The 27,825-nt window shown below is 43.6% G+C and overlaps 1 protein-coding gene across 2 annotated transcripts in view; it reads left to right on the top strand.

Moving 5' to 3' along the window:
* The window catches only part of LOC146809057 (free fatty acid receptor 3-like), a 100,834-nt gene extending 75,533 nt beyond the window's left edge, over positions 1 to 25,301 (top strand). For both annotated transcript variants that reach the window (XM_085615858.1, XM_085615859.1), the window contains exon 2: positions 22,616 to 25,301. In XM_085615858.1, the coding sequence (XP_085471984.1) occupies positions 22,739 to 23,722 (984 nt within the window). In that variant the 5' untranslated portion in view covers positions 22,616 to 22,738 and the 3' untranslated portion in view covers positions 23,723 to 25,301. The remainder of the gene's footprint in view (positions 1 to 22,615) is intronic.
* The last annotated feature ends 2,524 nt before the right edge of the window (positions 25,302 to 27,825 follow it).

The following is a 27,825-nucleotide window of genomic DNA, read 5'->3' as shown; positions in this document are numbered from 1 at the left end:
AGAACTTTCCACCACAGAAATGTGGGGAAAATGTGTTTATTTTGACAATTATTTAGGTTTGCAAGGGATTCTGGGTAACAGAACCTGGTGGGAGGCAGTCAAGTCACCCCATCCTGGATTTCCATGGGTGTCTAGTTTTCAAAAATGTATATGTCTGCTTGGTTTGCCTAGGTGCCGGCAGAGCTAGGGTTAAAAAACTACAGCTAGGCACTTTGAAAAAAAAGGGTAATCTTTCATTGTGAAAATGTGGTGTGCTCACGTTGGGTTTTGAGCCATTTCCTGTCGTGGGCACTATGCCTACCCACACAAGTGAGGTACCATTTGTATCGGGAGACTTAGGGTAATTCAAATTTGTAAAGCAACTGTTATTACCTATTGACTTTCGATGCATTTCTAACTTGCAAATGAAAGACATTGTGTGAAAAAGAGGTCATTTTGAAAAATGACCGATAATTCTCAAGCTAGTAAGATTATTCCCAATTTCGAAAATGTGCAAATATCTACTGTTTCTAAACTCTATAATTAGTTTCCATTTCAGAAATACATAGGTGTCTTTCATACCGATTTTTGCCATGTATACATTTTCCCACAATAATTGCTATATACCCGGTACATAATAAAAAGCCATTGCAAATTGCTGCTCAGTTTTTGACTCCGGATTCGTCAGGTTCTTGGTGAACCGACAAGTCCTATATATCCCCACAACCAGAAAGGTCCAGCGGATGTAACGATATATGGCTGTCAAAGAGCTGTCATAATTAGAAGAAATTACAGGTGAAAACGTTGACACAAAAGGCTGTTTTTTCAACTAATTTTCAATTTTTCCTATATTTAACTGTTAGTTTCTATAAAGAAACCTTGAAGGATCTACACAAATGACCCCTTGCTGAATTTAGAATTTTGTCTACTTTTCTAAAATGTATAGCTTTCCAGGATCCATTATTGCTTTCATACTTATTTCTACCATTAACTGGAAGGAGGTTGAAAGCACAAAAAATAGCAGAAATAGGCTATGTCCCAGAAAAATGCCAAAACTGTGTAAAAAATGTTGGTTTTCTGACAAATGTCTGTCATTCCCTAAAAGCTGGGAAAATTGTGATTTCCGCCCCACAAACCCTTTTTTGATACCATTTGCAGGGAAAAACCCAGACTTTTTTTTTTTGCAGCCCTTTTTTCCCATTTTTCCCTCAAAAACCAAAATTTTGCTATATTTTGGGTAATTTCTGGGACCCCTCCAGGGGAATCCAGAAACCCTGGGTACCTTTAGAATCCCCACGATGTTGCAAGAAAAGGACGCAAATTTGGCGTGGATACCTTATGTGGTCAAAAGGTTATAGGGGCCTAAGCGCGCACTACCCCAAATAGCCAAAAAAAGGCTTAGCACAAGGGGCAAAAGGCCTAGCAGCGAAGAAGTTAGAGAACACTACATCATAATGCATTACCTTTCTTATTCCACCAACATCACCTATCGCTCGTTGACTTTACCTTGTCTTTGGCCCGGTGTGAAGTTCTTCTGCCTTTTGGCTAGAAAAGCACAATAGAAATAATACATAGATACTACACACATTAATTTATACAAACCTTGTCAATGGCTTGGGTTACGCAGGTGTCCTTATCAAAATTTGCTCCTTCGATTCTGTTGATACAGCATAAGTGTATCAAAGTTGCTGTGGGTACCATTCAAACTCTGACCCTTCTAGTATGTGCTCTTGTTTTCCTGCAAAATACTTATCTTCCCGTGAACACTAAGAACATTGTCTTATCTGCAAAGGTCCAGCCCTATGTCTTGGTAAATCCCACCCACTTTTCCTACCTTCTGTCTTAGTGCTACAGAATGTGACAATACCACTATTAAACTGTGTTAATTCCCAGATCTTTATATGAACCACAGTGTTCATCTTCACCCCCTGTCCAGTTTAAAGTTTATGTTAAGCTAATGGATGGCCTTACCTATGAGTAAGGTTGGGTAAACATGAGTGGACTGCGGTGCCAATCCATGACATTTTGTAGATTCTTTTCGCTCTGACATAGATCAAACACATGCAGGGCCCGATTCACAGAACTAACTTAAGACAAAATCCTAAACTTACTACTTTTGGTATTCACAGAAGTTAGGATTTTGTCTTAAGTTTGTCTTAAGACAAACTTAAGACAGACGTAAGACAGACTTAAGACAGACTTAAGACAAACTTAGGACAAACTTAAGACAGACTTAAGACAGACTTTAGACAGACTTAAGACAAACGTAAGACAGACTTAAGACAGACTTAAGTTAGGATTTTGTCTTAAGTTTGTCTTAAGTCTGTCTTAAGTCTATCTTAAGTTTGTCTTAAGTCTGTCTTAAGTCTGTCTTAAGTTTGTCTTAAGACAAACTTAAGACAAAATCCTAACTTCTGTGAATACCAAAAGTAGTAAGTTTAGGATTTTGTCTTAAGTTAGTTCTCTGAATCGGCCCCGGAGAGATTAGCCAACCAGCTGCCTGTAAACCATGGACTGCCTGCTTCCAGGGCTGTTCAGGTAGTTCTGTGTTCTGTAGCTTGCGTGGGAGAATGCACAAAATTCAGGAAATCCATCCATTTGCTTGGCTCATCTGCAGGGTAAACTTGAGAATTGTAGGGCTTATTTCACTGCAAAGTAGGACTGAAAAAAATACAAAGTTCGCCTGCTCCATGATTCACAAAATGTTTCACTAACGACACCGTAAAAGCCCAGTCACCATTATTACCTATACTGAATGATTCCCAGAACTCGCTCTGGCTTGGCTGGGATCTTAGTCCATCGTACAATAGTTTTCTGGCAGCATGTGAGCAGGGCCGGTTTAAAGGGCAGCGACTGGCCACAGCTGCCCGCAGCTGAACCCCAACAGCTTAGAGGGGGTCGTCAGATGTTCAAAGATAATGCTGTCTCGAGGACTTTTGCTGGGAGTCCGGATGAGGGACCGGTACTGTTACCGCGAGTGTCGACACTGACAAGGACCTGAGTTGTATTTTCGAGACGATTCGACCTACTTGAAAGACTGTGATATGCTGAAAGTGTTTAGGACTTTTGAGCCTAGGATCTTAATGAATATATATTGCAATTTTGGAATCATTTGATTGCCGGACACCTATTGAGTGGATCAAGATACTCTTGCCCTGACGAAGTACCTTATGTCCAAATTTTAAATTTTAAATTGAATAAAGAATATATTTTGGAATATACTCGGAATCTTCTGACTCCCTCTTGGTGCACCGTCCGTCTTCCTTTGAATCTATCTATCTGGTCTCCAGTGGAGTAAAAGTGCGGCGTACTCTGGACGTGATTGCACAGACATTTTATGAATTTGTTTATTAAAAAAACTGGGGTGCTGAGCCTTGGTCAGCCGCATTTTGTCTTTTTAAATTCTGTCTCAAGGATATGCTCATCTGGTGTGGACAGCTGGGATACAGGGACTCTTAGTAGGTTGTTTTAACACACCTCAACACATGCAGGCGGAGAGAGAGAGTGTCTGCTTTGGGTTCGAGTCTAAATTGTTATAATTTTGTTGGATACCTGATAGAAAAGGCCCCTTTTGTTTTGGGTAAAGTGAATGAGCTGAAGTGGTTTCCTAGTTGGATGGGGACAACAGGAACAGAGTGTGGACTTCTATGAAGGACTTCTGGGGCACTACTGAGCATCTGAGCCAGGTCAGGGGACTATCAGGGCTGGGCAGGAAGGCAGGCTTGGAGCATCTACAGTGAAGTTGCAGCTGGCAAGGGAAGAAGCAGTGATGCACAGGCTCTGAGGGGCTAAAAACACACTCCCTGGAAACTTGCATTGATGACTGGGGTGGTAACCTGGCAAAAGCACTGAAATCGGTCCAACAGGTACCGAGATAGTCTCATTTAAACTTGCATCTTGAGTCCTATTTTTCCCCCATGTAGGTGCCCTGAGGCTGGGGTTTTCAGCAGCCACATAAAATCCCACATGTGTCTGTTTGAGAGATTTAGCTCTTTGAAGCAGGTTTGTACCAAAAACGTCCTTAGTGTGAACCAGGCTTCTTCAATTACCCCCTGTTGTTGGTAGATCCAGTGGTTGAGCCCGCTCTCAGCCCACTCAGCCGAGGGAGAGACTGGAGATGGCCCTGCCGTCATTGGTCAGACAGGGGAAGCTGACACACAGGGCTGCATAAAAGGGAAGTAGCCTTATCTTGAAAGGAGTGGGCAGGTGGGAGGGGAAACCACGTGTTCCCTTTTCACAGGCTGGCCAGTGTTCCCTGCTGGTGCTTCTGGCCATGTTATAAATTCAACACACAAAGGAGTTTCATGGAATAGCAGGAAACTGATAAGCTCATGTGTTGTGGTCGGGACGTGCATGCTCACTGGTCTTTGAAAGTAAGGGCCTCATTTACAATATTTGCCATGGGGCAGCGCCACAAACCTTCCTACTGCGCTGCACTATGGCAAAAGAAAAGGATAGGAATGCACTGTATTTATCAGATATGGCGCATTTCTTTCCTTTGCCCCTGCGCTGGCACACAAATGGCTGCTATGCGCCAACGCAGGCACGCTTGCACCATGATGCGGTTTAGGGGTGCTTTTGTGCAGGAACAATCAATGGAGGTGATTTCCTCTTTCTATGTATGCTGCTGAATGCAGCACACACAGAAAGAGGAACAAAAGTGGAGAAATAATGATATTTCTCCTCATTGCGTTCCCCCTACACCACCCCTGCAGAGGCATAGGTTTTTGACGCATTCCCAGGTTTACGAAATCTCATAAATCTGGGAATGTGTCAAATGCCATGCGTGTTACGTGGGAACACCCACCGTAATGCCCATGGCACGCCTCCCCATCGCAGTCTGAGGCAAGGCAGTGACTTGCACTGAGTTGCCTCAGTCCATATCTAAAGGCCATGAAAAGCCACGCAGGGTGGATTTATGTAGCCTTGTAGATGTGGACTGAGAGTGTGCACTGCCGGTCCATCACTAAACTTGACTTTCCAGTGGAGGAGGGGCCTTGTTAATGAGGCCCTAAGTCTTGTCAGTTGTAGGTCAGTGTCTCTTTAGAGACATACTGGGGTAGATTTACAACTTCTGGCGCATCCCTGCAAATCAGCAGGGATGCGCCAGAACAGATGCGTCACGTAATCCCCCCTTGCGCCACCACGGATGCGTTGCATTTACAATGCGGCGCACCATGGTGCAAGGAGGGGCAGATGCTTGACGCATCTTGTGGTGTACGGGCGGCGCATTGCTGGAGTCGCGTCGCAAGTGCGACGCAACTCCTGCAATTCACAGGGGCCGCCCATAGTTAACGTGGTGCGTCACTCCTTACGCCTGCTTCAAGCAGGTGTAAGGATTTTACACAGCAGCGTCGTAAAACTGACTCAGTGAAATCTTGTAGATTTCACTGCGTCAGTTTTACGGGGCTTTCCTGCGAGGGAACGCCCACCCTGCGACCGAACGCCCACATGAAACCTAACGCAGGTTTCATGTGGCACAGGGCTTTACAAAGTGGTACATCTGCCTGGATGCGTCACGTTGTAAATAAGTTGCAACGTGGCGCATGGTTTACGCCGCCGCTGCATCACAAAAGTGACGCAACGGCATCGTAAAAGTGTCGCAAGGGGCTTGTAAATCTGCCCCACTGTGTTTAATATTTAATTCTGGCCATTTTGTAAGTTTGTACTTGATAAGAGCCTTCATTCATACATTTTGGTCTGTGCGAACCCTGAATGATCGCTGATGAGAGATCTTATGTTAATGTTAAAGTCTGCAGACCTAATGAGTGTGAAGATTTCCAGTTAAAGCACAGTAAAGGCAGTGGGCTTAATGTCTAGACTGTGAGGAGTGCATGGTAGAGACAGTAGTGTTGATGAAAAACTAAACGTAAGGCAGAAGTCCTTTGGTAATATATTGCAGTTTTAACATGAGGGTTGTGGGTTTATTCACTCTCTCTGATACAGCCATCGGTGCAGCTGATTTGTACCTTGCCTGGTGTTACCTGTGAGTCCTCTGAGAGCCTGCTCCAAACTATTGTGCCAACTGTCATTTTGCACGTATTCGTGTTTTTAATATATTATTGTGCAGTGTGTTGTTTTGTTTTCCTTCTTGTAGTAATAGCACAGGCTGGACATTGCTTTAATGTGTTATTGTTGGAGAGTTACTGAGTTTACGTCTTTCTAGCCCACGGCTCTTCACGAGTCAAACTTGGACTGCTCGCCCCGTTATTCTGAGAGTCAAGTGCTACAAAGGGTACTTGGTCCCTGGTGTTAGGATCCTCGGTACAGAAGTCTCAGGACAGCAGAGGTAAAAAGCCCCCGATTGATACAGTACGAGGCGAGTAACTGGTGATGGCCCTGGGACCCTCACCCCTCACTGAGGGGCAGATTTACAATAACTGGCGTATCCCTGCATATTAGCAGGGATGCGCCAGTTATTTTGCGTGACTCATAATACCCCTTGCGCCACCATGGATGCGCTGCATTTACAATCCGGCGCACTGTGGCGCAAGAATAGACAGATGAGTGACTCATCTGTCGGCGTAAGGGTGACGCAGTGCTGGAGTTGTGTCGCAAGCGCGACGCAACTCCAGCACTGCTCAGGGTTGCCCTATACCTAACATGCTGCTTCTCTCCTTATGCCTGCTTCAAGCAGGGTTAAGGATTTGACGCAGCAGGGACGTAAAAGTGACTCAGTGAAATCTTGTAGATTTCACTGCCTCACTTTTACGGGGCTTCCTTGCGATGGAACGCCCACCCTGCATACATTACACCTGGCGCAGGGATAATGTAGCAGTAGCGCAGGGCTTAACAACGTGACGCATCTCACTAGATGCGTCACGTACTTAATATGCTGCATAGTGGTACATTGTTTACGCCGCCCCTGCGTCACAAAAGTGACGCAACGGCGGCATAAAAGTGTTGCAAGGGGCTTGTAAATCTGCCCCTCAATGTTTCACAGTAATGTCTTCAATAACGCCGCGGATGAGAACATAGTTGCTCATGTGTGTATATATTTACTTTTAGAAAATGTAAAGTCACCTAGCAGCTTGACCACTGTACAGAAGAGAAGGTGGCAACAGGAGGGCGAGATACCACAGATGTGGGGTATGTCTGTAGAAAAGGATGTTAGAAAGGGCATTCCTCCACTATCTCGGTAGCCGGTGTATTATGCAAAGTTCAGTGGCCATATCAAAACACTTTTTCGACTGTTCTATCATGAAGCTTTAGTCTGGCAATGGTAGGGATGTCTGTGCATCATTTCTTGAGGTGCTTTTAGGTGGTGATGTGCTGCAGTATTGCATATTGATGTTGTATTATATTGTGGTGTAGTCTTGTTGTTTTGTCTAGGTTGTGCCCAGTCATGCTTACATTGTGTTGTTTTGTGTATGTCTTTGCGTTGTGTTCTGTTTTAAATATGTCAACAAATACTGCTACTTTCTAGCGCAAAGCAGCACTTCGCTTAAAAAATTCTGTATGGCACTGCCTCCATGGTGTAGAGACCGGACAGTGGTTGTGATGCTTAGGACCGGCTTTAGGGCAGTTCGACAGGTGCGGCTGGACTGGGCACTGGCCTGTGGAGAGGGCACTGACCTCAGATGGGGACGCTGTGTTTAGCAGTTATTTATTATTGGAGAGGCGAGGGGCACTGTTGCCCGGTGGAAGTGAGAGGATTGAAGGAGGCGGTCTTGTGGAGTGGGGGCGTCAAAAATGATTGTCGCACCGGGTGCCAAAAGCCGAAGCCGGCCCTGACGTTGATCACTCTCCAGGGCAGGCTATCAAAGTGTCACCAATGCAGAACAACACAGTTTACTTGCCGTCTTCATGCGTTGATATGTTTTACACGTTGGTCGATATCCCATTTGAAGCTGTGCTGTTTTTAACTGTTGATGTATGCTGCCACCTGCTGCCCACTTTGAAGACCATCAGCATAAACCCACCATAGCTAGGCATTATTATTAGCGATCTGTGGAATCTACAGTTATTTTTATTTATTTTTAAACACCAAATAAATGAAATTAGAATTCCTGGGTAAAGTTAATGACAGGAAACACATTTAGAAGCTTCCAGAATCTGTGAAGCGTATCAGTTTGCAAAACACTGGCTGTGGTTGAAAATTGCCATAATTAATCTTTAAATTACAGAGAAAATATTCTTTGCTGTTTTTTGCCATTTGAAAACTGTACATTTTGTAGATTACCTTGACAGATTCCTGTCTTCCCCCTTCTACCAGCTTGGAGGGAGTGGTGAAAAAGTTTGAGAGATGGATTTCACAGGCAGCGGAATAGCTAGCTCTGTCTGGCGCCGTAAAGCCAGTTACAATCTCTCCATCAAAACCCTGGTTTTCAAAGGTGCTTAAAGAGCAAAAAAGATATTGTAAAAAATTTGAATGGATCTGGAGAGTGGACAACTGCCCCCTCACGAAGATTGCACTCAGTAAGGCCCAGAAAGGCTACTATGCTTCTATAAACGTGGCCAAAAGTCAGCACTATGCTGACCGCATAGCTGAGTCCCGCTATAATGCCAAGGACATTTTTTCCATTGTGCAAAGTTATGTGACGCCGAGGGCAGAGGAGATATCATTGCCTTCAGCAGCCATCTGGTGTGAGAAACTTTCCAGCTTCAATGATAAAATCCAGACAATCAAGCCTGAACATGGCCAGCCCTAGTCATGATGTTTTTAACACATCCTTCTCTTTGTCTGAATTTTCTGTTGTTGCTCATCAAGACTCGCTGACTATTCTGAAATCTCTGAAGTCTGGTTCGCCCACTGACCCTTGCCATTCTCGCCTGCTGGCGGCGGTGGCAGAAGTTTTTAATCCGGAAGTTAATTCACTCATTAACTTATCCCCCAAATCTGCCACAGTTCCGCCCGAATGGAAGTAGGCCAAACTCCTCCCTCTACCTAAAAAACCTTCTCTTGACCCGGCCAACCCCGGTGACTACCGCCCTATCTCCCTCCTTCCAGCGTTTGCCAAGGTATGCGAAAAGGCAGTCTTTAGGCAGCTGGCCAATTTCGTAGAGACCTCAGGATCATTACATCCCGCCCAGTCAGGGTTCAGAGCTACTTATAGCACGGAAACAGCGCTTGTGGGAATAGCAGAAGCCATTAGAGAATGCTTGGATGAGGGCGGGAGAGCGGCTCTGATATTATTGGACCTCTCTGCCGGCCTTCGACACGGTGCCACACCCGCTGCTATTAGAACGCCTTGCGAACATTGGTGTCATCTGCCCTGCATGGGACTGGATTAAATCATTCTTGGCTGACAGATCACAGCAAGTGTGGCTAACTCCTTTCTCATCAAATTCACAAAAGGTGACCATTGGAGTACCTCAGGGCTCTACTATGAGCCCCCTCCTTTTTAATGTATATGTCACCCCTTTGGTCTATCTGGCAGAGGAGCTGGGAGCAAAAATCATCGCATACGCAGATGACACCCAGCTCCTCTTCACTTTGAAGGACTCAGATATTTCCCCAATGAAAGCTAAAAACTGTCTGTCAGCCGTCTTCAAATGGCTTGCAGCCGCCCAGTTAAAGTGCAATGAAGACAAGTCCGAAATCCTCTTATTCGGATCCTTTCCCCCACAGTTCAGGGAAGCACTTTGGCCACCAGAATATCCACTCCCCAGCACCTTGGGACAGGCAGTGAAGAACCTGGGTGCCTGGTTCGAAGAAAACCTCAGGTTCTCCACACATGTAAAAAAACTGGCCGGTCAATGTTTTGGTACATTGAAGTCTCTCAGGAAGTTTCTTCCTTTATTACCCAGGCTCCCCAGGGAGATGATCATGCGCACCCTGATTCTCAGCCGCCTTGACTATGCCAATGCACTTTATATTGGCCTACCAGGATACCAGCTTAAGAAACTCCAGGTCATCCAGAATAATGCGGCCCGAGCTCTGATGGGATCTCGAGCAGGTTCAGCATCAAACATCGTCTGCGGGATCTGCACTGGCTACCAGTGGCCCAAAGAGTGAAATTTAAGGCCCTCACGATGGCCCACTCAGCCCTCTATGGCCGAGGGCCCCTCTATTTAAGGAAGCGATTTAGTTTCTATAGTCCACGAAGGCATCTGAGTTCTGCCTCACAGTGCCTAGCTTCGATCCCTCGCTTTCGGTGAACAAGGATTGGAGGTAGCTCTCCATCCTTCAAAGCGCCTGAAGCATGGAATTCTCTCCCCCTTGAACTATGCAGCATCAAAGACCCCTCCATGTTCAAGAAAAGACTAAAAACCCTGCTGTTCGCCTAATGACAATCTCCCCCAGTTATATTCTGTTTCTTTTACTGGTTTCTCGCGCGAGGACACTCATGAGTAGCAGTGCGCAGTATAAATTACCGTAACACAACATAATATAACGTTACTTTTATCTGGTACTCATGAAAACCTTGCCAGCTTCATTACGCTGGGTAACATGTAAAAGTTTTATGAACCGTTGAACATTCGAGCTAGTCAACTTTACAAACTTTGCACAAACGTACATATACTACGGTGACTTTACAATGTGCGGGAAGTTTTAGCTTTCAAAGTGTTATTGGGATAAGAGAAGTGAGCATTCCCATAATACTCATGCCACAATATAGAAGGTATCCTGTAAAGGGCATAGTAAAGTATAAGGGGCATATCAACAAGGGCTTTATCTCTGCTTTTTTGGCTTTAAAAGCCAAAAAAGGAGAGATAAAACTAGCGCCCTATCAACAACAGGGTGCTAACATGCAAATTTGCATGTTAGCACCCTTTTACTCTACGCTTCCCCTTGCATCTCTAATGAGATGCAAAGGGGGCGTTCCAGAGTAAAATAATAGGAGAAATGTCGCTAAGCGACATTTCTCCTATTATCAAGAATGTCGCTAACCCTGTTAGAGACAAAAAAAGCAGCACTAACCGCGGTTAACGCTGCTTTTCTACGTCTGGTATTTTTCTGACTTAGCCATGATATCCTGTGGAAGGAGGATATCATGGCTAAGTTTGCCTGTCCCTATCAACAAGGTAACGTGAGATTATCGCTGGGTTTCCAGCGATAATCTCACGTTAGCCTGTTAGCGTGAGGATTTATATCGCTTTTGAGATAAGCGTTGCTAATAGCACGCTATCTCAGAGATAAAAATTCACGCTAGCCGGCGATAATTATCCTAGCGCTAAGTGCGCTTAGAGATAATTATCGCCGGTTGTTGTTGATATGCCCCTAAGTGAGCAGTAATAATGGGGAAGCGCCTGTAACATGAGTTCACCAATTCCTAAAGCAGGGATGGAGGCCTTCAAAAGAGAGCAGACCTAAATTACTCATTTTCAACAAAACTAATTTTAAAAAAAACAGCCCCCGTCTATTAAAGGGGCATGAGTTGTTTTGTTTCTCGTGCGAGAGGGCAGCAGTCCTACGGAAAATTGCCTGGTTTCCTGAGGACATTGGATATGCATCCCAAAGAGGACACGGTTACAAAAGTCCAAGGGGCATATTATCAAGAACGGCGTTAAAATTATCGCCGCTTTAGAGGCAGGAAACTGCCGCTAAAGCGGCGATAATGGCCTTGATAATATGCCCTTGAGAATTCCAATAGAAGCCCAGGTTCACACCAGAACATGGGCTTCTAATGGAATTCTCTGCGGCATATTATCAAGCCCCTTATCGCCTCTTTAGCGGCAGTTTCCGGCCGCTAAAGTGGCGATACTTTTAACGCCGTTCCTGATAATATGCCCCCAAGATTGGAACACAAGTTGAACTTTGTTAATCAGCGTCTAATTTAGAACACTCAGTGGAAGAATGACCATGGAAAATATTGGGGGGGAGTAAATAAAGACGCACATCATGTCGTACGGTCTAAGGCATAACCAGGGAGGGGGGGGGGGGGAAATGAAAGTAGAGGTAAAAATCCCCAGTCACAGAAAATGACAGAGGCATAGCAGGTTGACAGACATGTAATTGCTCAAATAAAGTGGTCATGTTGTCAGCCATGTTAGGTCTACAGGTAGTTCTCAACCCTCTACATTCCAAAAGAAAAGAGCCGTCCACCGATTTCCAAGACATAACAAGGCAATTTCTGGCAAAAAGCAGAGCATTCATCAGCCTTTTCTGATTATTCACATGACCTTCGGCCTTTTTCATCATCACCAAACAGCATGATGAATTGGTCCAGTGCCAAGCTAAAGTATACCCAAGTGTAGGCTGACAGCACATTTACAAACATCCACTGCACATATTCATGGTGCGGATTTCTGCTTGTGTTCGTAGCTCCTGAAATGAAATGCAAACATCTCCAGAAGCTAAATATGCCTTTATTTAGGGATGAATGGGACAAGATATGTACATTTTGGTATCTAAGGTGCTGCCTGCTGATCCCTGGCCTCACAGGTAAGAAGGGTAATTTGTATACTAGCACACTCACACCATTCACTCCTATCCGTGGCCTCATTTATCAGCGTCTCAGCGTCCTGGCAATTCTACCTTCTACTCCTGTTTCTCAAGGGGGTTTCTGGTGGTTTACCAGTATTTCCAAGGATCAGTGGGTCCCCTGCTCGCTCCAGCTGTGCTAAAGTAATATCAGGGGTAGGTCCACTGGATTCAGGAAGCAGGATCCTCTCTCGTGATCTTACAGAAGGGACTTTTAACACAAACATCTACCCTGGGTCCACCTCATAGGAATTCTTCTCAGGAGACATATTGTGCAGCTTTCTCCAGTCATCAGATGAAGTCCAATCGCCTCCAACAACAGATACTGGCCTCAGCATTCTATGGTGACCCCCTATGGAGCCCCTGACTTGTGCGATAATGTCCTCTCCAAGAAGATGTGTAGTTTCACAGACACCCCATTCCAAATGCAGACACCTCAAACTTCACAAGCATTTGCAATGCAATAGGTCTCGCATTTGCGAGAGTTTGAGCTCTTGGTATTGTAAATGACAATGCCTTTTATTTATGTGTGGGTTTTTAAAACATAAATAAAAGGCATTGTCATTTACAATGCCAATAGCTTAAACTCTCGCAAATGTGAGACCTATTGCATTGCAAATGCTTGTTTTCTCTGCTTTTTGTTAGGATCAGTACCTCCACTACTTACGTATTTCAAAAGTACAGAATTTAGAAAATCATACCATTCTGGTAATAGAACAGCCACAAATAGACTCAGCAGAACATGTGTAACATTACATGGAGTCTCAGGGTTAGTAAAGAGGGGGGGGGCTTTACTTAAATATGGGAACGTGTCTTTAACTCTATCACTCTGATCACATAATTTCATAAACTAATGTGTCTAAATTAACAGCATAACCACATGTGCCATTTGAGATATTGTCTACAGATTACAAACAGGAAACAGGTGATAGCAAGTTTACAATTTGGTGCGCCTACAAACACACATAGGCATACACAGGCAGACACATGCACACAGACTCATTTGGAAAGACACTTACAAATCTACCCACAGAAGCACTTTCACACAAAAGCAGGCACCCAAAGACACTCACACACACTGACGCACAAAGCCACAAACTTGCAAAGACACACAGATAGGCACTTTAAGGAAAAAAACTCATACCGAGACAAATTCAAACACACGGAGGAACACACAGGAAGGCTGTTGTTATCTCAATTTAGCAATCTTTAGCCGACTGCAAGCAGTGATTGACACAAGACAGTGAGGATTAATGTCCAAGGCTGCCTTGTGAATTAAGAAGGGATTAATTTAGTGTCAGTGATGCTGTAAAGTATTTTAAATTGTAACTGCATTTTGACAGGCTCCAGAGTTGTTTTTATAAAGCAAAAAGCAATGATCGTAAAATGTGGAGAGGAGGCAATCTTTCGTAGACTAATTTGTTCCTATACTCCCTATACCCTATGTCAAAAACCCAGATTTTATGCTGTGTGTGGGGCTCCAAGAGGCAATGCTCTTGTAACTTCATTCAGCAGCAAAGCATATCAAAGGCACATCAATTACTGTACTGTAAAACTGACAGGACACGCCGCTATAAACACTCATACCGTGTCCTACATCTGCAGTAGCAAAACAAGGGTTTAAATGCATTAGTGCCGTGGGAGGGTAAACGTAAAGCGCCCTAATGAGGTGAAGTTTATTCATGAAGTGTGAGGAGGGCTGGGGGTGGGGTGGGGTGGGTTTGTAGGGGGCCGTGTGTGAAAATTCCCGTTCCAGAGGTTATAAAGTAGCAGTGCTGCATGAGAACAGAACCACGGGTGGTAAATATGCCCCCCACATCCCCCAGGGTTGGGGGGGCTGTGATAGCCAGTGAGCTCCTTCACATTGCTTCACAAAACCTGGAGAGCACAGAACGCATCACCGACACGGAGATGGAGACGCAAATAACACAGCCCTCTCATATTTCACAACTGGCATACCTCAAGTGTCAACACGGGCAGGACGAGCCTGAGGCGATGACCCCTTGGAGTCCTGTCACTGAGGGAGACTGGAAATAGTAGTATAAGGAAACAGTGTAATTGATATCACTCTGCTACACCTTCACGCCGCTGATCTCCCTGTCCCTGTACAGAGCGGTATAAGCAAACAGCGCTGTTAATATCACCCTTTATCGCCCTCACACCTCTGATCCTCTGGTCATTTACACTGCGGTGCACGCACTGCTAGTCCCGCGATAACGGCGCAGAGCGGTATTTACTTAGAAAACAGACATTGTCATCATTTACTAATTTAGAGCCGACGGACCATCTGCAGCTGCTTCAGAGGGACTGAGAAGCACCAGGCTAGCCAATAGAGAGGACTTCAAAATACAGATTGCGGGGTGAGAGCGCTGCCACAAAACCAGCATGATAAATCAACATCTCCTTGTCTATCCAATAGGCAGACTGCATAGTGCAGGGCGAGGGAAAGCCAACCCCAGAACCTCCATATATAAAACAAGCATGGCCAAAGCGGACGCGTGTGCACATCTCCAGTCCCGGCAGGCACGCAGTGTGCTGAAAGTGCTGCCTCTATATAACCAAACACAAGAGCAACCCATATGTCCCTGTGAACTGGGTATTTTGCAGTAAGCAATAACGTCTCCATTCATGAATGGAGACGCTTAAATCGCCGCCCAGAGATATCGTTTATTAATTAACCCTCTGCTGCTTACAATTGATGGACAAGAACAAGACTGTTCTACTGCAAATGCTGGATTGACTAAGTTCCTCCAAACCCTGCTCTGATCAGTGGTTGAATATAGAAAATTGGAAATATCAGACTATCCTTATCATTAGTTCCCAGATAACTGTCCTGAAGAGACCCCTTATCCAATGTGGGTTGAAACGTCGTCGACACAAACTAAGAGAGAGCGAGAAAAACTCATGCTATCGTTGAATGCCTCTCATTGTTTTTAAGACCTTCCTTGAATTCTTTTTCACTTATCTTTCACTTTGAAGGCTATAATCACTTCACTGGGTTCACCTTTGCACTTTCCATTATTGTGCCTACAATGTCAAAAACTTGACCTTGAATGCTTATGTAAAGAAAATTGCTATTCGCAAAAATAAATTAATTTTACTTCGGCTGAAGTAAACAAGTGTCCAGGTTACTGTCTCATATCTTTTTCAAATAATTTTCTTTTCGTTCTTGTGATTGGTTCAGTTATGAGTATATAATTTTACTCTTTACTGAAAAATGTATTACTTTAAGTTCCTTGTGGAAAGTGCTGCCTCGGCAGAACAAGTGCATGTCTGTCTTGCATAGTTGCAGTGCGCAGTGAAACTAAAAGCTGAATCAAGCGTGCAGTGGGAGCGTGTGAGCGCGCGGTGGGAGCGTGTGAGGCAGAGAGGAGACGGCATGCGCGTGCACATCACCTGTCCGTGCGCGCACATGGTTTGTCTCCCTTCTCGCACCAAACCGACAACAATAGTCTCGCCAAGGCGAAGCAGCGCATGCGCTGCATTCGCTAGGCGAGACCTAAAAATGGTGACAAAGAATATGAACAGACGATGGAGAGAGCAAATGGGAAGACTTTGGCAGCTAAAAATGGTGACAAAGAATATGAACAGACGATGGAGAGGGCAAATGGGAAGACTTTGGTAGGCTGAAACCAACAGATAGAACACAACATGTCTCTTCAAGACACCGCATGCGCTGTCTAGACAAGACCTAAAAATCAGGAATCTGATCTGTCTGCAACCTGAGCCAAAATAAAATAAAGACATAGGGGCAGATTTACAACAACTGACTCATCTCTGCATATCAGCAGAGATGCGCCAGTTAATTTGGATCACACAAAAAAACCTTTGCGCCACCATGAATGCGTCACATTTACAATGCGGCGCACCGTGGCGCAAGGATTGATAGACGCATTGCTGGAGTCATGTCGCAAGCACACACAACTCTAGCAATGCTTCGGAGTGCCTATTTCATTATGCTGCATCACTCCCTATGCCTGCTTCAAGCAGGCGTAAAAGTTTGACGCAGTGGCATCGTAATAGTGACTCCGTGAAATCTTGTAGACTTCACTGCGTCACTTTTATGAGGCTTTCTTGCGTCGGAACGCCCACCCTGCATACATTATACCTGACGCAGATATAATGTAGCGCAGGGCTTTACAACGTGATGCATCTCCATAGATGTGTCACGTTGTAAATGTGTTGCAACGTGGCACATTGTTTACGATGCCGCTGTGTCACAAAAGTGATATATTCCAGCCATATGGTCTTTCCAGTCATCAGGCACAGTAAGAGGTGTGGGGAGAAGAACTCCTTCTTGCGCAGAGAGTCCCAGCTAATAACACTGAATGCATTGTATGGTAGTATGCTAGCTGTTGAATAGGAGTCGTTGTTGACAGCAAGTGAGATATGGCCCCAATAGGAACATATTCATCAAACAGTAGCAAAAAGTCGAAAAATGAATGTTCCCTCAGAATAAGTCCACTCATCTTCATATCAACACCCCACACCGCCCCAACACTCCCATGAGCTGTCTACAATTACACCTTCCTCTGAGAGCACCGATAGATGGAGGAGGTCCTCCCGCTTCCCCTCACTCAATATGAAGCCGGCATTAAACACGGCTTCCCCAGCCTCCACTGGGCACCAATGGAAGAATTGTACATAATAGGCACTAATGGTTATGCCTCACTTTGGCACAGAGGAATCGCTGTTTAGTTACTATGAAAAGCTGTAGTAGTTCTTATGAGTAGGAGGCACAGTCGGCTCTGCCTGATTGCTTGCAGAGCAAGTAGGTCCTGGACACTGATAGCAGAGCAAGTAGGTCCTGGACACTGATATGATCGAATGTGCATATTAGGGAGCCAGAGACACTTGGACACCTATGGGGGTCTTCGAGACAGAAATGTATACTGTACAATTGCTCTTGTTTCTCAATTACCCACATTGCACTACTGAGTGTATACGTTTCTCTTTTGTAAAATGCAATAAAGAGCTACTGGGGAAATAAACAACCTTCTGATCAATAGGCAAATTCACAGAATTCCAAAAGTACTTAGGATAACAGAGTAGAATTAGCCAATTCTTAGAATGGCCCTTTTTTGACAGAACTGCAGTCCAATAATAAGCAAGGTAGTCTCAAATATGAGGGACAGTTTCATACTATGTTTTGTGCAAATAAATTACTTTAACGTTATAAAAGCATGAGAAATCACCCCATCCCATCAGGAACAAGCCTGTCCAGCCCAGCCCAGCGACAATCTATGAGAGGAGCCATATTCCATCCTTTGGAACTAATTAAGCCAGAAGTAACTCACTGGGTACCTTGCAATGATGAGGCGGCCCATCAGAACTCATCCTGAGCTGGACACAACTTGTAATATAGTGAGAAGCTTCTTGAACAGAGACATCCAGTGGCCAAGTCCTACAAGTATGATCATACAATTTGTAATCATTCATTGGACAAGTATTTTTTATAGATATGACTGATCAAAATACTCATCTTCCTTTATCAGGTGAGAATTGAAATACACATCAGTGCATCCACATACCGGCATCTAAAGGGACATGCTGCAGCAGAGTTGAATATAAAACATGAAATAAAGGTAAACATAGCAAAGGAAGGTGAAGGTAAAACCAGAGGTAGATCTTAGGAAAACATTAGGTACACATGAGGTAAAGGTAGCTTTTACCCTGAAACTTCTTTCTAACTGCAGACTTGTCACCAACCTACCTTAGTTCAGCAAAACACTGGTAAAATGTGCCTCCCTTCAACTTAATGATCACATAAATTGAACTAATGTACCCACAGTTCACCAGTCAGGATTCAAAGCTGGCCATTTTATTGATACACCCTCCATCAAACTCCTTCAAGACATCCACCATATTTTTGATGGCTGCGACCCATATCTGTATTCTTTTTTATCTTTCATCTAAACGCCACCATTGACACTGTTGACCATGTTTATCTGAGTGCCCAATTCAGCCAATGCTTTGACATCGGAGGTGCAGTCCTCAAATGGTTTGTATCCTACCTATCAAACCAATCACAAATAGTGAAAGATAACAGGAGAATATCTATACACTCTCCTGTTATCTGTGGGATCCCTTAAGGATCCAGGTAGGATTTCACTGTAAGTGGAGCCTCCATCTGAAACATGTCTTGACACCATGGAGTTCATCCACCAATATGCAGATGATACTCAAACCCTTCAATTACAATGGGATTTCTGGTTTGGCTGAGGTACACACCCAGGCCAGGCAGGAACCACCACTTTAGTCGGGGTAAGCTAGATACACACTAAAAGATAACCTGTGCTCACCCTCTGGTAGCTTGGCATTTAGCAGTCAGGCTTATTTAAAGAAGCAATGTGCAAAGTGTTTGTGCAACAGACACACACACACACAGTAACACAATGAATACACCACAAAAAAGGCCATATTATCAAGAATGGCGATAACATTATCGCCGCTTTAGCGGTAGGAAACTGCCGTTAAAGCGGCAATAAGGGGCTTGATAATATGCCCTTGTGAATTCCAATAGAAGCCCAGGTTCAGGCGTGAAGGACATCGAACCTCGGCTTCTATTGGAATTCAGAAGGGCATATTATCAAGCCCCTTATCACTGCTTTAGCAGTAGTTTACTGCCGCTAAAGCGGCAATGATGCTTTCGCCATTCTTGATAATATTGCCCAAAGACTCTACAAAGGTTTAGAATAATACAGAATATATATCTGAGCAAAATAAGACCAAAACAACAAAATCAAATCAGTAGAAGTCGAGATATGAATTTTTAAAGGTTAAATGCAAAAATAATGCTAAGAAATCACTGTCGGTCAAAAGGATACTTGGGTTCGAGAGGGACCCATTCAAATCCAAAGTTCAGGCCTGCCGCGATCGACAGCAGGCCAGCTACAGTACCTGAACAGGTCCAGCTGAATAAATAGCTTTTGTCGACATTGAGATCTTACTTTGTCGTCGTCCAGCCATGTAAAGGGGTCCCATGTCATTGTCGAGCTCTGTTGAAGTAAATGCAATACGTTGTCGTCGAGCCGCGCAGAGCGTAAGCATCTAGCCACACAGGCTGTGGATCTGCTGTCATTTAGCAGGCTCTGCGTCGAAGGGCTATGCGGCAGAATTTCTCTAGCAGTCGATGCAATGTGTTGGTTTTTGTAGTGAATAGCTGCAGAACCCATCTCTGAGGCCCATAGGGTGTAGGGGGCACCTCAGGCAAGGGCAGGACTAACAGAAGACAGAGTCCAGCAGCCCTAGCAGAATTGTAGGAAGTCCTTTGTGTCCCTGAGACGTCGGAAAACAGGATCTCTTGTAGATCACTTGGAGGGGAGGCAGAGTCATGGAGCAACAGACAGCAGGGTAACAAGCAGAAAAGCAGTTCTTACAGAAAAGCAGTCCAGTCAAGTCATTTAAGCAGCAGAGCAGTCCTTCACACAGAGGTTCAGTTCAAAATCCAAAATTTTCAGATTTTAAGGGGTCAGAGACCCAGTACTTATACCCAAAAGTGCTTTTGATGTAGGCGGTGACTTCAAAGCAGCTCTCTGAAGTGCACAAGGATCCCTTTCAACCCAGTCCTATCTATCTATGGGGGGGGGGAGGTAAATCCGTGCTTTGTGTGTGGACAAGACACTGCCTATTGAATTGTAAGTGTCAGCCCCTCCCAGTCTTCCCTGCCCGAAGACCCATCCGAATGCAGATGAATGCAGTTGAGTATGCAAATGAGTCTTACCTTCCTGTGTTTGTGGTCATCTAAAGTGAATGCACAAAATGTAGCTGTCACCCAGCCCAGACATGTAATGGATACAGGGTGCACAGCACCCAGAGTTATAAGCACAGAGAAATGTCCACTTTCTCAAAGCAAAAAACTAACAAAACAATGCAGCATTTCTAAAACAGTAATGTTAAATCTAACTTCTCCAGTAAGGACGATTTATCATTGGCATTCCAAACATATGAAACAAGAAAAGCCACTCTTCTCTGATCAGGAATTACAGCTCAGAAGTGTATTAAGAAATTCCCAATGCTAACCTATGAGAGAAGTAGGCCTCACAGTATTGAACAACAATATTGGTTGTTTGTCACTACCAGGACATTCAACACATACCAGTACATGTCCTACCTTTCATTTACAAAGCACTGTGCCTTTAGGTCTACCTAGAGCCTATCTTTGGGTAGATTTATGTGTATTAAAAGGGTAGTTTCAAGCTTGGCAAGTAGTTTTAAATGGCAAGTCAAAGTGGCAGTAAATGGCACACACAGGGCTTGCAGTGGCAGGCCTGAGACAGGTTTGAACAGCTACTTCTGTGGGTGGCACAATCAGTGCTGCAGCCAACCAGTAGAATTTGTATTACAGGCCCTGGGTATACGGTTTACCACTTTGCAAGGGACTTACCAGTACAACAAAAATGCCAATCAGGTATACAACAATGGCATCATGTTTAGGGGAGAAGCATATGCACTTTAGCACTGTTCAGCCATGGTAAAGTGCTTGGAGTCCCAAACCACAACAAATGAGGTCAGAAAAATAGGATGAGGAAAGCAAAAGGTTTAGGCTGACCATTCAGAGAGGGCCATTTTTCAACATGACCCCCCCCCAGTGTAAAGCCTAGGTAGGGTAATCAATAAATTGATGGACTTACCAGCTTCGGGCAATAGATCATGGACAATGGCCCACTACTGCAGGGGTACTTGCCAGTTCTACGCCTCTCTGAACCCAGTTGGATCCCTTTGTCTATGCTCTCTTGTGCCACTAAGCTAACACATGGGGAATCCTTCTACTTACCTATGGACGCCCTCTGTGCACCACCTAACATTAACTTACTCACATATTCATCCCAGTAGGCAGACAGTACCACCAAGGATATCAAAGTGGTGTGGCCCATTCAACCCCTTGAGTCTGACTTCTGTCCCAAACCCAAGGAAAACTCTGTCTACCAGGACACCAACCAAGAGAGGTCACTGACAGCTGTCAGTGTCAAGAACCAGGCCCCAGGCCATTCAGGGCTCTCTGTCCTCTGTTGTTTCTCAGAGTGGGGGGCAGTAGCCCAGGGTGCCGTGCATCCTTTCTCCACTCTTCCCCTCTGATATCCTGAACCTGATCCGAAAATTGCATAATGTTTACAGATCCCTTATAAAATATGAGACAAAGAAGGCACTTGGGGGCATATTATCAACGGCCAGCGATAATTATCGCTGGCTGTGCTTAGCGATAATTTTATTATCGCAAGCTATCTCTGGAATTTATCGCCCTGGTAGCACGTTATTAACAACGCGTTACTCCAGGGCGATAAAAATTCCAGAGATAGCGAGGTTATCGCCCTTTTGCAGGGAACATCGCTGGTTTTCCAGCGATGTTCCCTGAAAAACAGCGATAACCTTGCTGATAGGACCCAAGGGGTCGTATCAGCATAACCCACCCCAATGTTGGGGATAGATAAGTCTACATTTTAGCAGACGTTAGTTTTTGGAGAAAACAGGAGTTTTCTCCAAAAACTAACGTGTGCTAAAATGCTGGGGCAGCCTTGTAAATATCGCAATGTGAACATCAGCGATATTTACAAGGATGTCCATCTGGGGTACGCCCAGTGACGTCCACTTTGCATCTCATTAGAGATGCAAAGGGAGGCGTTGGGTAAAAGGGTGCTAACATGCGATTATGCATGTTAGCACCCTCTTGTAAATAGGGTGATAGTTTTATATCTGCTTTTTTGGCTTTTTAAGCCAAAAAAGCGGAGATAAAGCCCTTGTAAATATGCCCCATAGTTCCATGACATGCCATTTTGTAAAGGTAAAAAGGTAGTAAAATGTTATGTGTACAGCAAACTAATCAAACTTTTAAATCCTAATCCACCTAATCGCATATGATTTTAATTGCACATAAACATGAGAATGCCACTTAATACAATGGACTGTTCTGCATATTCATAACAATGCAGATTTAGCGCATTAACTTGAAACTGTTTCAAATACATCTCTTTGGATAAGGAAGCTAAAAATGTTGCTTTTGTACATACAGCAACAGAGACACAATACCCGCAGCGGAATTTTGGTGTTTTGATTAAAAGCTAATGAAAAGAACTGCTCACCATATTGAAACATTCACTTTCAGTAATGTGTATTTGGTAACTGAACTAAACCTGTGTTTAGCATTATTTTGCCAATGGAACATGATTTTCCACAAAGTAATCGCAAAATCCTTTTTTTCTGCTTAATTAGAATGTTTTTTTGTGTGCTTTTGTTATATTTTAATTGATGGTATCTTCTCTCTCTTTCTAGGAGCTGTGAGTGGAATTGATAACTGGCAACTCCTCGTCATACACTATTAGTAGTGTAGTCAGCAAAGTCCCATATTTAGTACATCAAGTTTCCAGTTGGTGTCTGTCCATTGGTGAACTCACTATGTTTGATTACTTTCCAGGAGCGGAGAAACTTTTCCTGACAGTCTACATCTTGACTTTTGTGACTGGGCTGCCCTTGAATATTGTGGCTTTGTGCACATTCATTGCCAAGTTTCGCCAGAAAGTGGTGCCGGTGGACATCCTTCTCCTCAACCTAACAGTGTCTGATCTGCTGCTCCTTTGCTTTCTTCCCTTCAGAATGATGGAGGCATCTTCAGGGATGAGATGGAACATGCCTTACTTTTTGTGCCCTCTATCTGGCTTCCTCTATTTTAGCAGCATTTACCTCACTACAATGTTCCTTTCCGCGGTGAGTGTTGAGCGCTACTTGGCTGTGGCATATCCCCTTAAGTACAAACTCTTTCGGAGGCCTGTGTACTTTGTTGTGCCTAGCATTTTGATCTGGGTACTAGCCACAGCACACTGCAGCATTGTGTATATTGTGCAGTACAACCTGCGTGTGAACACTACCAACAACAGCTCCACTGAAAGGTGCTACAGCAAATTCTCTGAGAAACAGTTGGCTGTGCTGCTGCCGGTGCGGCTGGAGATGTGCCTCGTCTTGTTTTTTGTCCCTCTTGTCATCACTACATTTTGTTATTCTCGTTTTGTCCGGATCATCACGGCCCAGCCCTTTATCAACAAAGAGAGGAAGAAGAGGGCTATTGGCCTAGTAGTGACCACACTACTGAACTTCATCATCTGCTTCTTACCCTACAACATCTCACATATCATTGGATTCCTACAAGGGAAAAGCCCCCCATGGAGAGTGTATGCCCTGCTGTTGAGTACTTTCAATGCCAGCGTGGACCCAGTGGTTTTCTACTTCTCTTCTTCCTCCTTCCAGAAGACCTTTCGGACAGCCCTGGCACAGGTTATGCAGAAGCTACACTTGGGCTGCTGTGGCCTACACACTTATCACCCAAACTGGGAGAGTGAGTCGATGGGAGCAAAGAGAAATAATTCATCCGTGCTTACGAATTGAAAAATAAATCTTTTGACTTTTTGAGGAAGTGGAAGAACAGTCTTCTACTTTGCACTGTGCCCTGTGGAGCCTAGAACTGCCCAAGCTCCCATGGGTTCTTCTTGAGAACCAAGGCACCTTTGTGTTTCAAGCAGCACTGTTAGAGATTAATGAGGTTCTTAATAAAAAGAAAGTAAATCAATTGCCCAGGGTTTTGGAACATAAGCTTATGAATGGCAAAGGGAACCCCAGCTGTTGTTTAATTTAGACACGTTTCCAACTTGCAAAATAGTAATGCAACATCAAAGGGATTGGGTGGACTCACCAATGGCTGCATAAGCAATGAAATATTCCTCTTGTAAAATTCACTCATATTGTTTACAATTCAGAAGCTACCTGATGTCAGTCCAAAATAAGAGACCACGGTCACAATCTATTCTACAAACGTTTTGGTCTTCCTGCATCGCGTCATGAGCCTTACGCATGCCCCATGGCATGCCCAACTCTAGAACTGTGTACACTAATACTAGCCACAAGACATACACTTCCATTATTGTATTTCTAATTAGGGAACTATTGAGATCCAGATGTTTCCTGTTTCCCTGTCCTCTTTTACAGACATTAGGGTAAGTGCAAAATGCCTAAATGCCACAACAATAATTCATGTACTCAACCTGCATTGTTGTGGCAGCATGTAAAGGGGCAGAATGAAAGAGATAGAGACAAGTGTAGGTCACCAAACATGAATGGGGTCATTTGACAAAAGGTGGTAGGAAGCCCACCCTTTATAGAAAGGGATAATAGTACTAGCAGTAAAATGCACTCGTCCAAGTTACTGCAGAGGAAAATTATATTGAGCTATATGTCTCATATATGGATATCTTCATTTCAAATTAAAATACTGCGCACAAATGATGAAAATCACCATTCAAAATAAGATCAACTGTTAGAAGGTCGAACAAAATTATAAAAGCCCTGGTCACCTTCTGCTGCGTATCGCATATATGTTTATTGTGGCCATCTTGATAGAGCATCCATCTAAGTGTAGTCTGTACTTTAGCATCGGTGGTCTTTTTTACCTAATGCAGTCCATCCAGGGTGTAGGGAATCTCTGTAGACATACTACTGCATGTAAGAGAGAATACCAGATAAGGCAAATGCCTCTCCTTAGGAAGACACTAAGCAGCAGCTGTTATGATAACGCTTCCTTTGGTCTGAGAAGCCCATGCTATTGGTGCATGGGAGCATACTTAAGCATTTAGAAAAAGACTGATTATTTGGCAAAATACTGTATGTTTGTTCAAGTATTTGTCCATAGGGAAATACGAAGACAAATATTAACTTTCATGATTTTGACAGGGAATAGTGACTAAACAGATTGTGAATGTGAACAAAATAATCAACAAGGAGAATCCAAAGGATAATAATTAAACCTCTTGTAGCTAGACCTGTTGAAGCCCTTCCAGGACTCTCAAGAGAAGACACTTTGAATATCTTCACCCAAGGTGGGGCTGAAAATCTGAAACGTGTTGGTAATGTATGAAAAATGTACAAGGGATATACAAAGAAACATCATGAAAAATAAAATAATAAAAATCCATTGTAATTGTGGTAATTGGGACAGGTTGCGGACAGTGGGAGAAGAGATTAATTCTGTTTGTTTTAATTTTTTATTTACTCTGTATCTTATCAAAAAAGAACACTACATCATATTTGTATTTTCTCTTTCTTCAAATGTTATGTTATGTTATAAATTACTTATACAGCGCACGTACACCAGGAGGTTTCATGGCGCTAACTCTAGAGTGTACCGGGGCCGTCGGATGAGGTTAGTCATGGACCTGCGCAAACAGCCATGTCTTGAGCATTTTCCTGAAGCTTAGCAGATTGGTACATGACCGAATCTCCAGTGGGAAAGAGTTCCAAAGTCTAGGGGCTAGGGATGCAAACCTACCGCCTCCCTGACGTTTTATCTTGAAGGCAGGGGCGGTTAGCAGCTGGAGATGAACTGAGCGAAGGTTGCGGGAGGGAGTGTACCTTGATAGGAGGCAGTTAATACATTTGGGGCTCCGGCTGTGTAGAGACTTAAAGATGAGACATCCCGTCTTGAAGGCGTGCGTTGGGAAATAGGGAGCCCACGTAATTTTTTTAGGAGGGGGCTGGCGGATTGCTATCTGGGTCGCTGGTGGATCAGTCTTGCTGCTTGGTTCTGGACCATCTGAAGCCGTTTGAATAGAAAAAGTGGCATGCCTAGGTATAGAGGGTTGGCGTAGTCTAAGTGTGATAGTACCATGGCAAAAACGACCTGTATTAGCGCTGTGTGAGTGAGCAGACGGCTGATCTTTCTAATTTTGTATAGCTGAAAGAAGCAGGTCGAGACCACTGCGCCAATATAATGTTTTATTCGAATATTAAATATCAAATAGAAATGGGAACAATATTAGTAATAAATTAGCAATAGATTCAGAATCCATTCCAACAAGATCAAGTTTTTGTTTTTCCTATTTAATTTGCACTGCAGAACAACATTCCACCCTCACACCCTATGTCATGACTTTATGCACCCTTGCATAAAGGTTTAATTGATTCGCACACCAATGAAATACATCATGTATATTGACTAGACACTTCCCCAACGATATCTTGTCAATTAAAACCCATTAACGTAATTTCAAAATATTTCTAATTACATTCAATGTTACTTTGCTGAATAAACTCATACATCAATATTCTGTTCTTAGGACTCAATATTGTCTGCAACCTCTACCTCAGAATTATAATGCTACCTACTGTGTTAGGTGTAGGAGTCATGTATCTGTGGCTAGGAGCACCACAGTTTTGGGGAGAAGAAAACATCTTCAGAAAGAAATAGGGTTCAATGTAGAAAATGAAACATAATAAAAAAGACATAGGGAATACCTATGAGGGCCAATGGGCAAATACCTGTGTCTGAAGAGGCAATAAAGGTGTAGAGTGGGAGAGAGGCAGGTAAAGAGAGAGTAATTAATATTTTAAAGGCTAAACTAGCAGGACATTTCATACATATCCCTAAAAAACAATATAATCTCACTTTACTATCCTCAAGGCTAATTCAGATTCAGTCATATAATCTGTTCTATGTATTTATAAGCTGTTTTCTTCATGGTATTCATATTGGCTATAGAGACTTCTAATACTAGAACTCTTATTTCTTTTGAAATATACTCGGCATTATTTCTTCCTAAGAACATACATTTAATCTACAGTTGTTTACAGTAATTTAAAATTGCTTATTTATTTGCACTTGTTAACTTGTTAAAAAAATATAGCAATGGCCAATAGCAAGAGGTTACCATGTAATAACTAATGTGTGGCTCTAATATTTGTTAAGGCGCTGAACGTTTAAAAAAATTATGCACATTAGTCCAAATTCTTTAATTCGGACGGACTGGTACCACATCGATTTTGTTGTTACTTTTGTAATGTCATTGATTCCATGCCTGTGTTATTTCAGCAAATAAATGTTGTTTAGATTTTTTGGTGTATATTGTATAAATGTCAATTTTAGACCCTGTTTGTTTTTTTGCATGTTTGAAGCTGCATTTTACAACAATGAAGACCAATAGAACTCCAACAAAGTGTTTTCATTGATTGGGATAAAAGACTATTAAGACATGAGGACCTCACCACCGTCTCTCCCTGCAGCACACTGATTTGGGCTGACAGGCTGGTGAAAGCAGAGAGACTGAAGACAAACTCACAGGAGTCAGCTATGCCAGTAGAGGAAGGGTTAGAACTGGCAAGAGGATACACACCCTTTTGTACAAACACATATACTAGAATGGTGTATAATTGTAGAATAGGTCGCTTGGGCGTTGGCAGAAAAAGTGATTGGTCAGCAGTGCTAGAAATATAATGAAATGCCCTTCCACCACTGATCTTCGAGAGACACCGGCTTTTAAGGATATCCCTGGTTTATCTGTACTTGAATTGCTCTCCAACAACAGTACTGGACATTTGGAGGTATTGTCTTATCCAGATTTCTACAAAACTCTATAAAGTTCACCCACCTATTTTCTCAATGGACAAGAGGGATGATGGTTGGACAAAAGTGCTCATTTGTCAAGACCAAGAGTTAGATTTAT

This window comes from Triturus cristatus, chromosome 7 (assembly GCF_964204655.1).
Source record: "Triturus cristatus chromosome 7, aTriCri1.1, whole genome shotgun sequence".
In the NCBI taxonomy this organism is placed as follows: Eukaryota; Metazoa; Chordata; class Amphibia; order Caudata; family Salamandridae; genus Triturus; species Triturus cristatus.
Note: the sequence above shows the minus strand (reverse complement) of the source record. Positions and strands in the feature narration are given on the sequence as shown.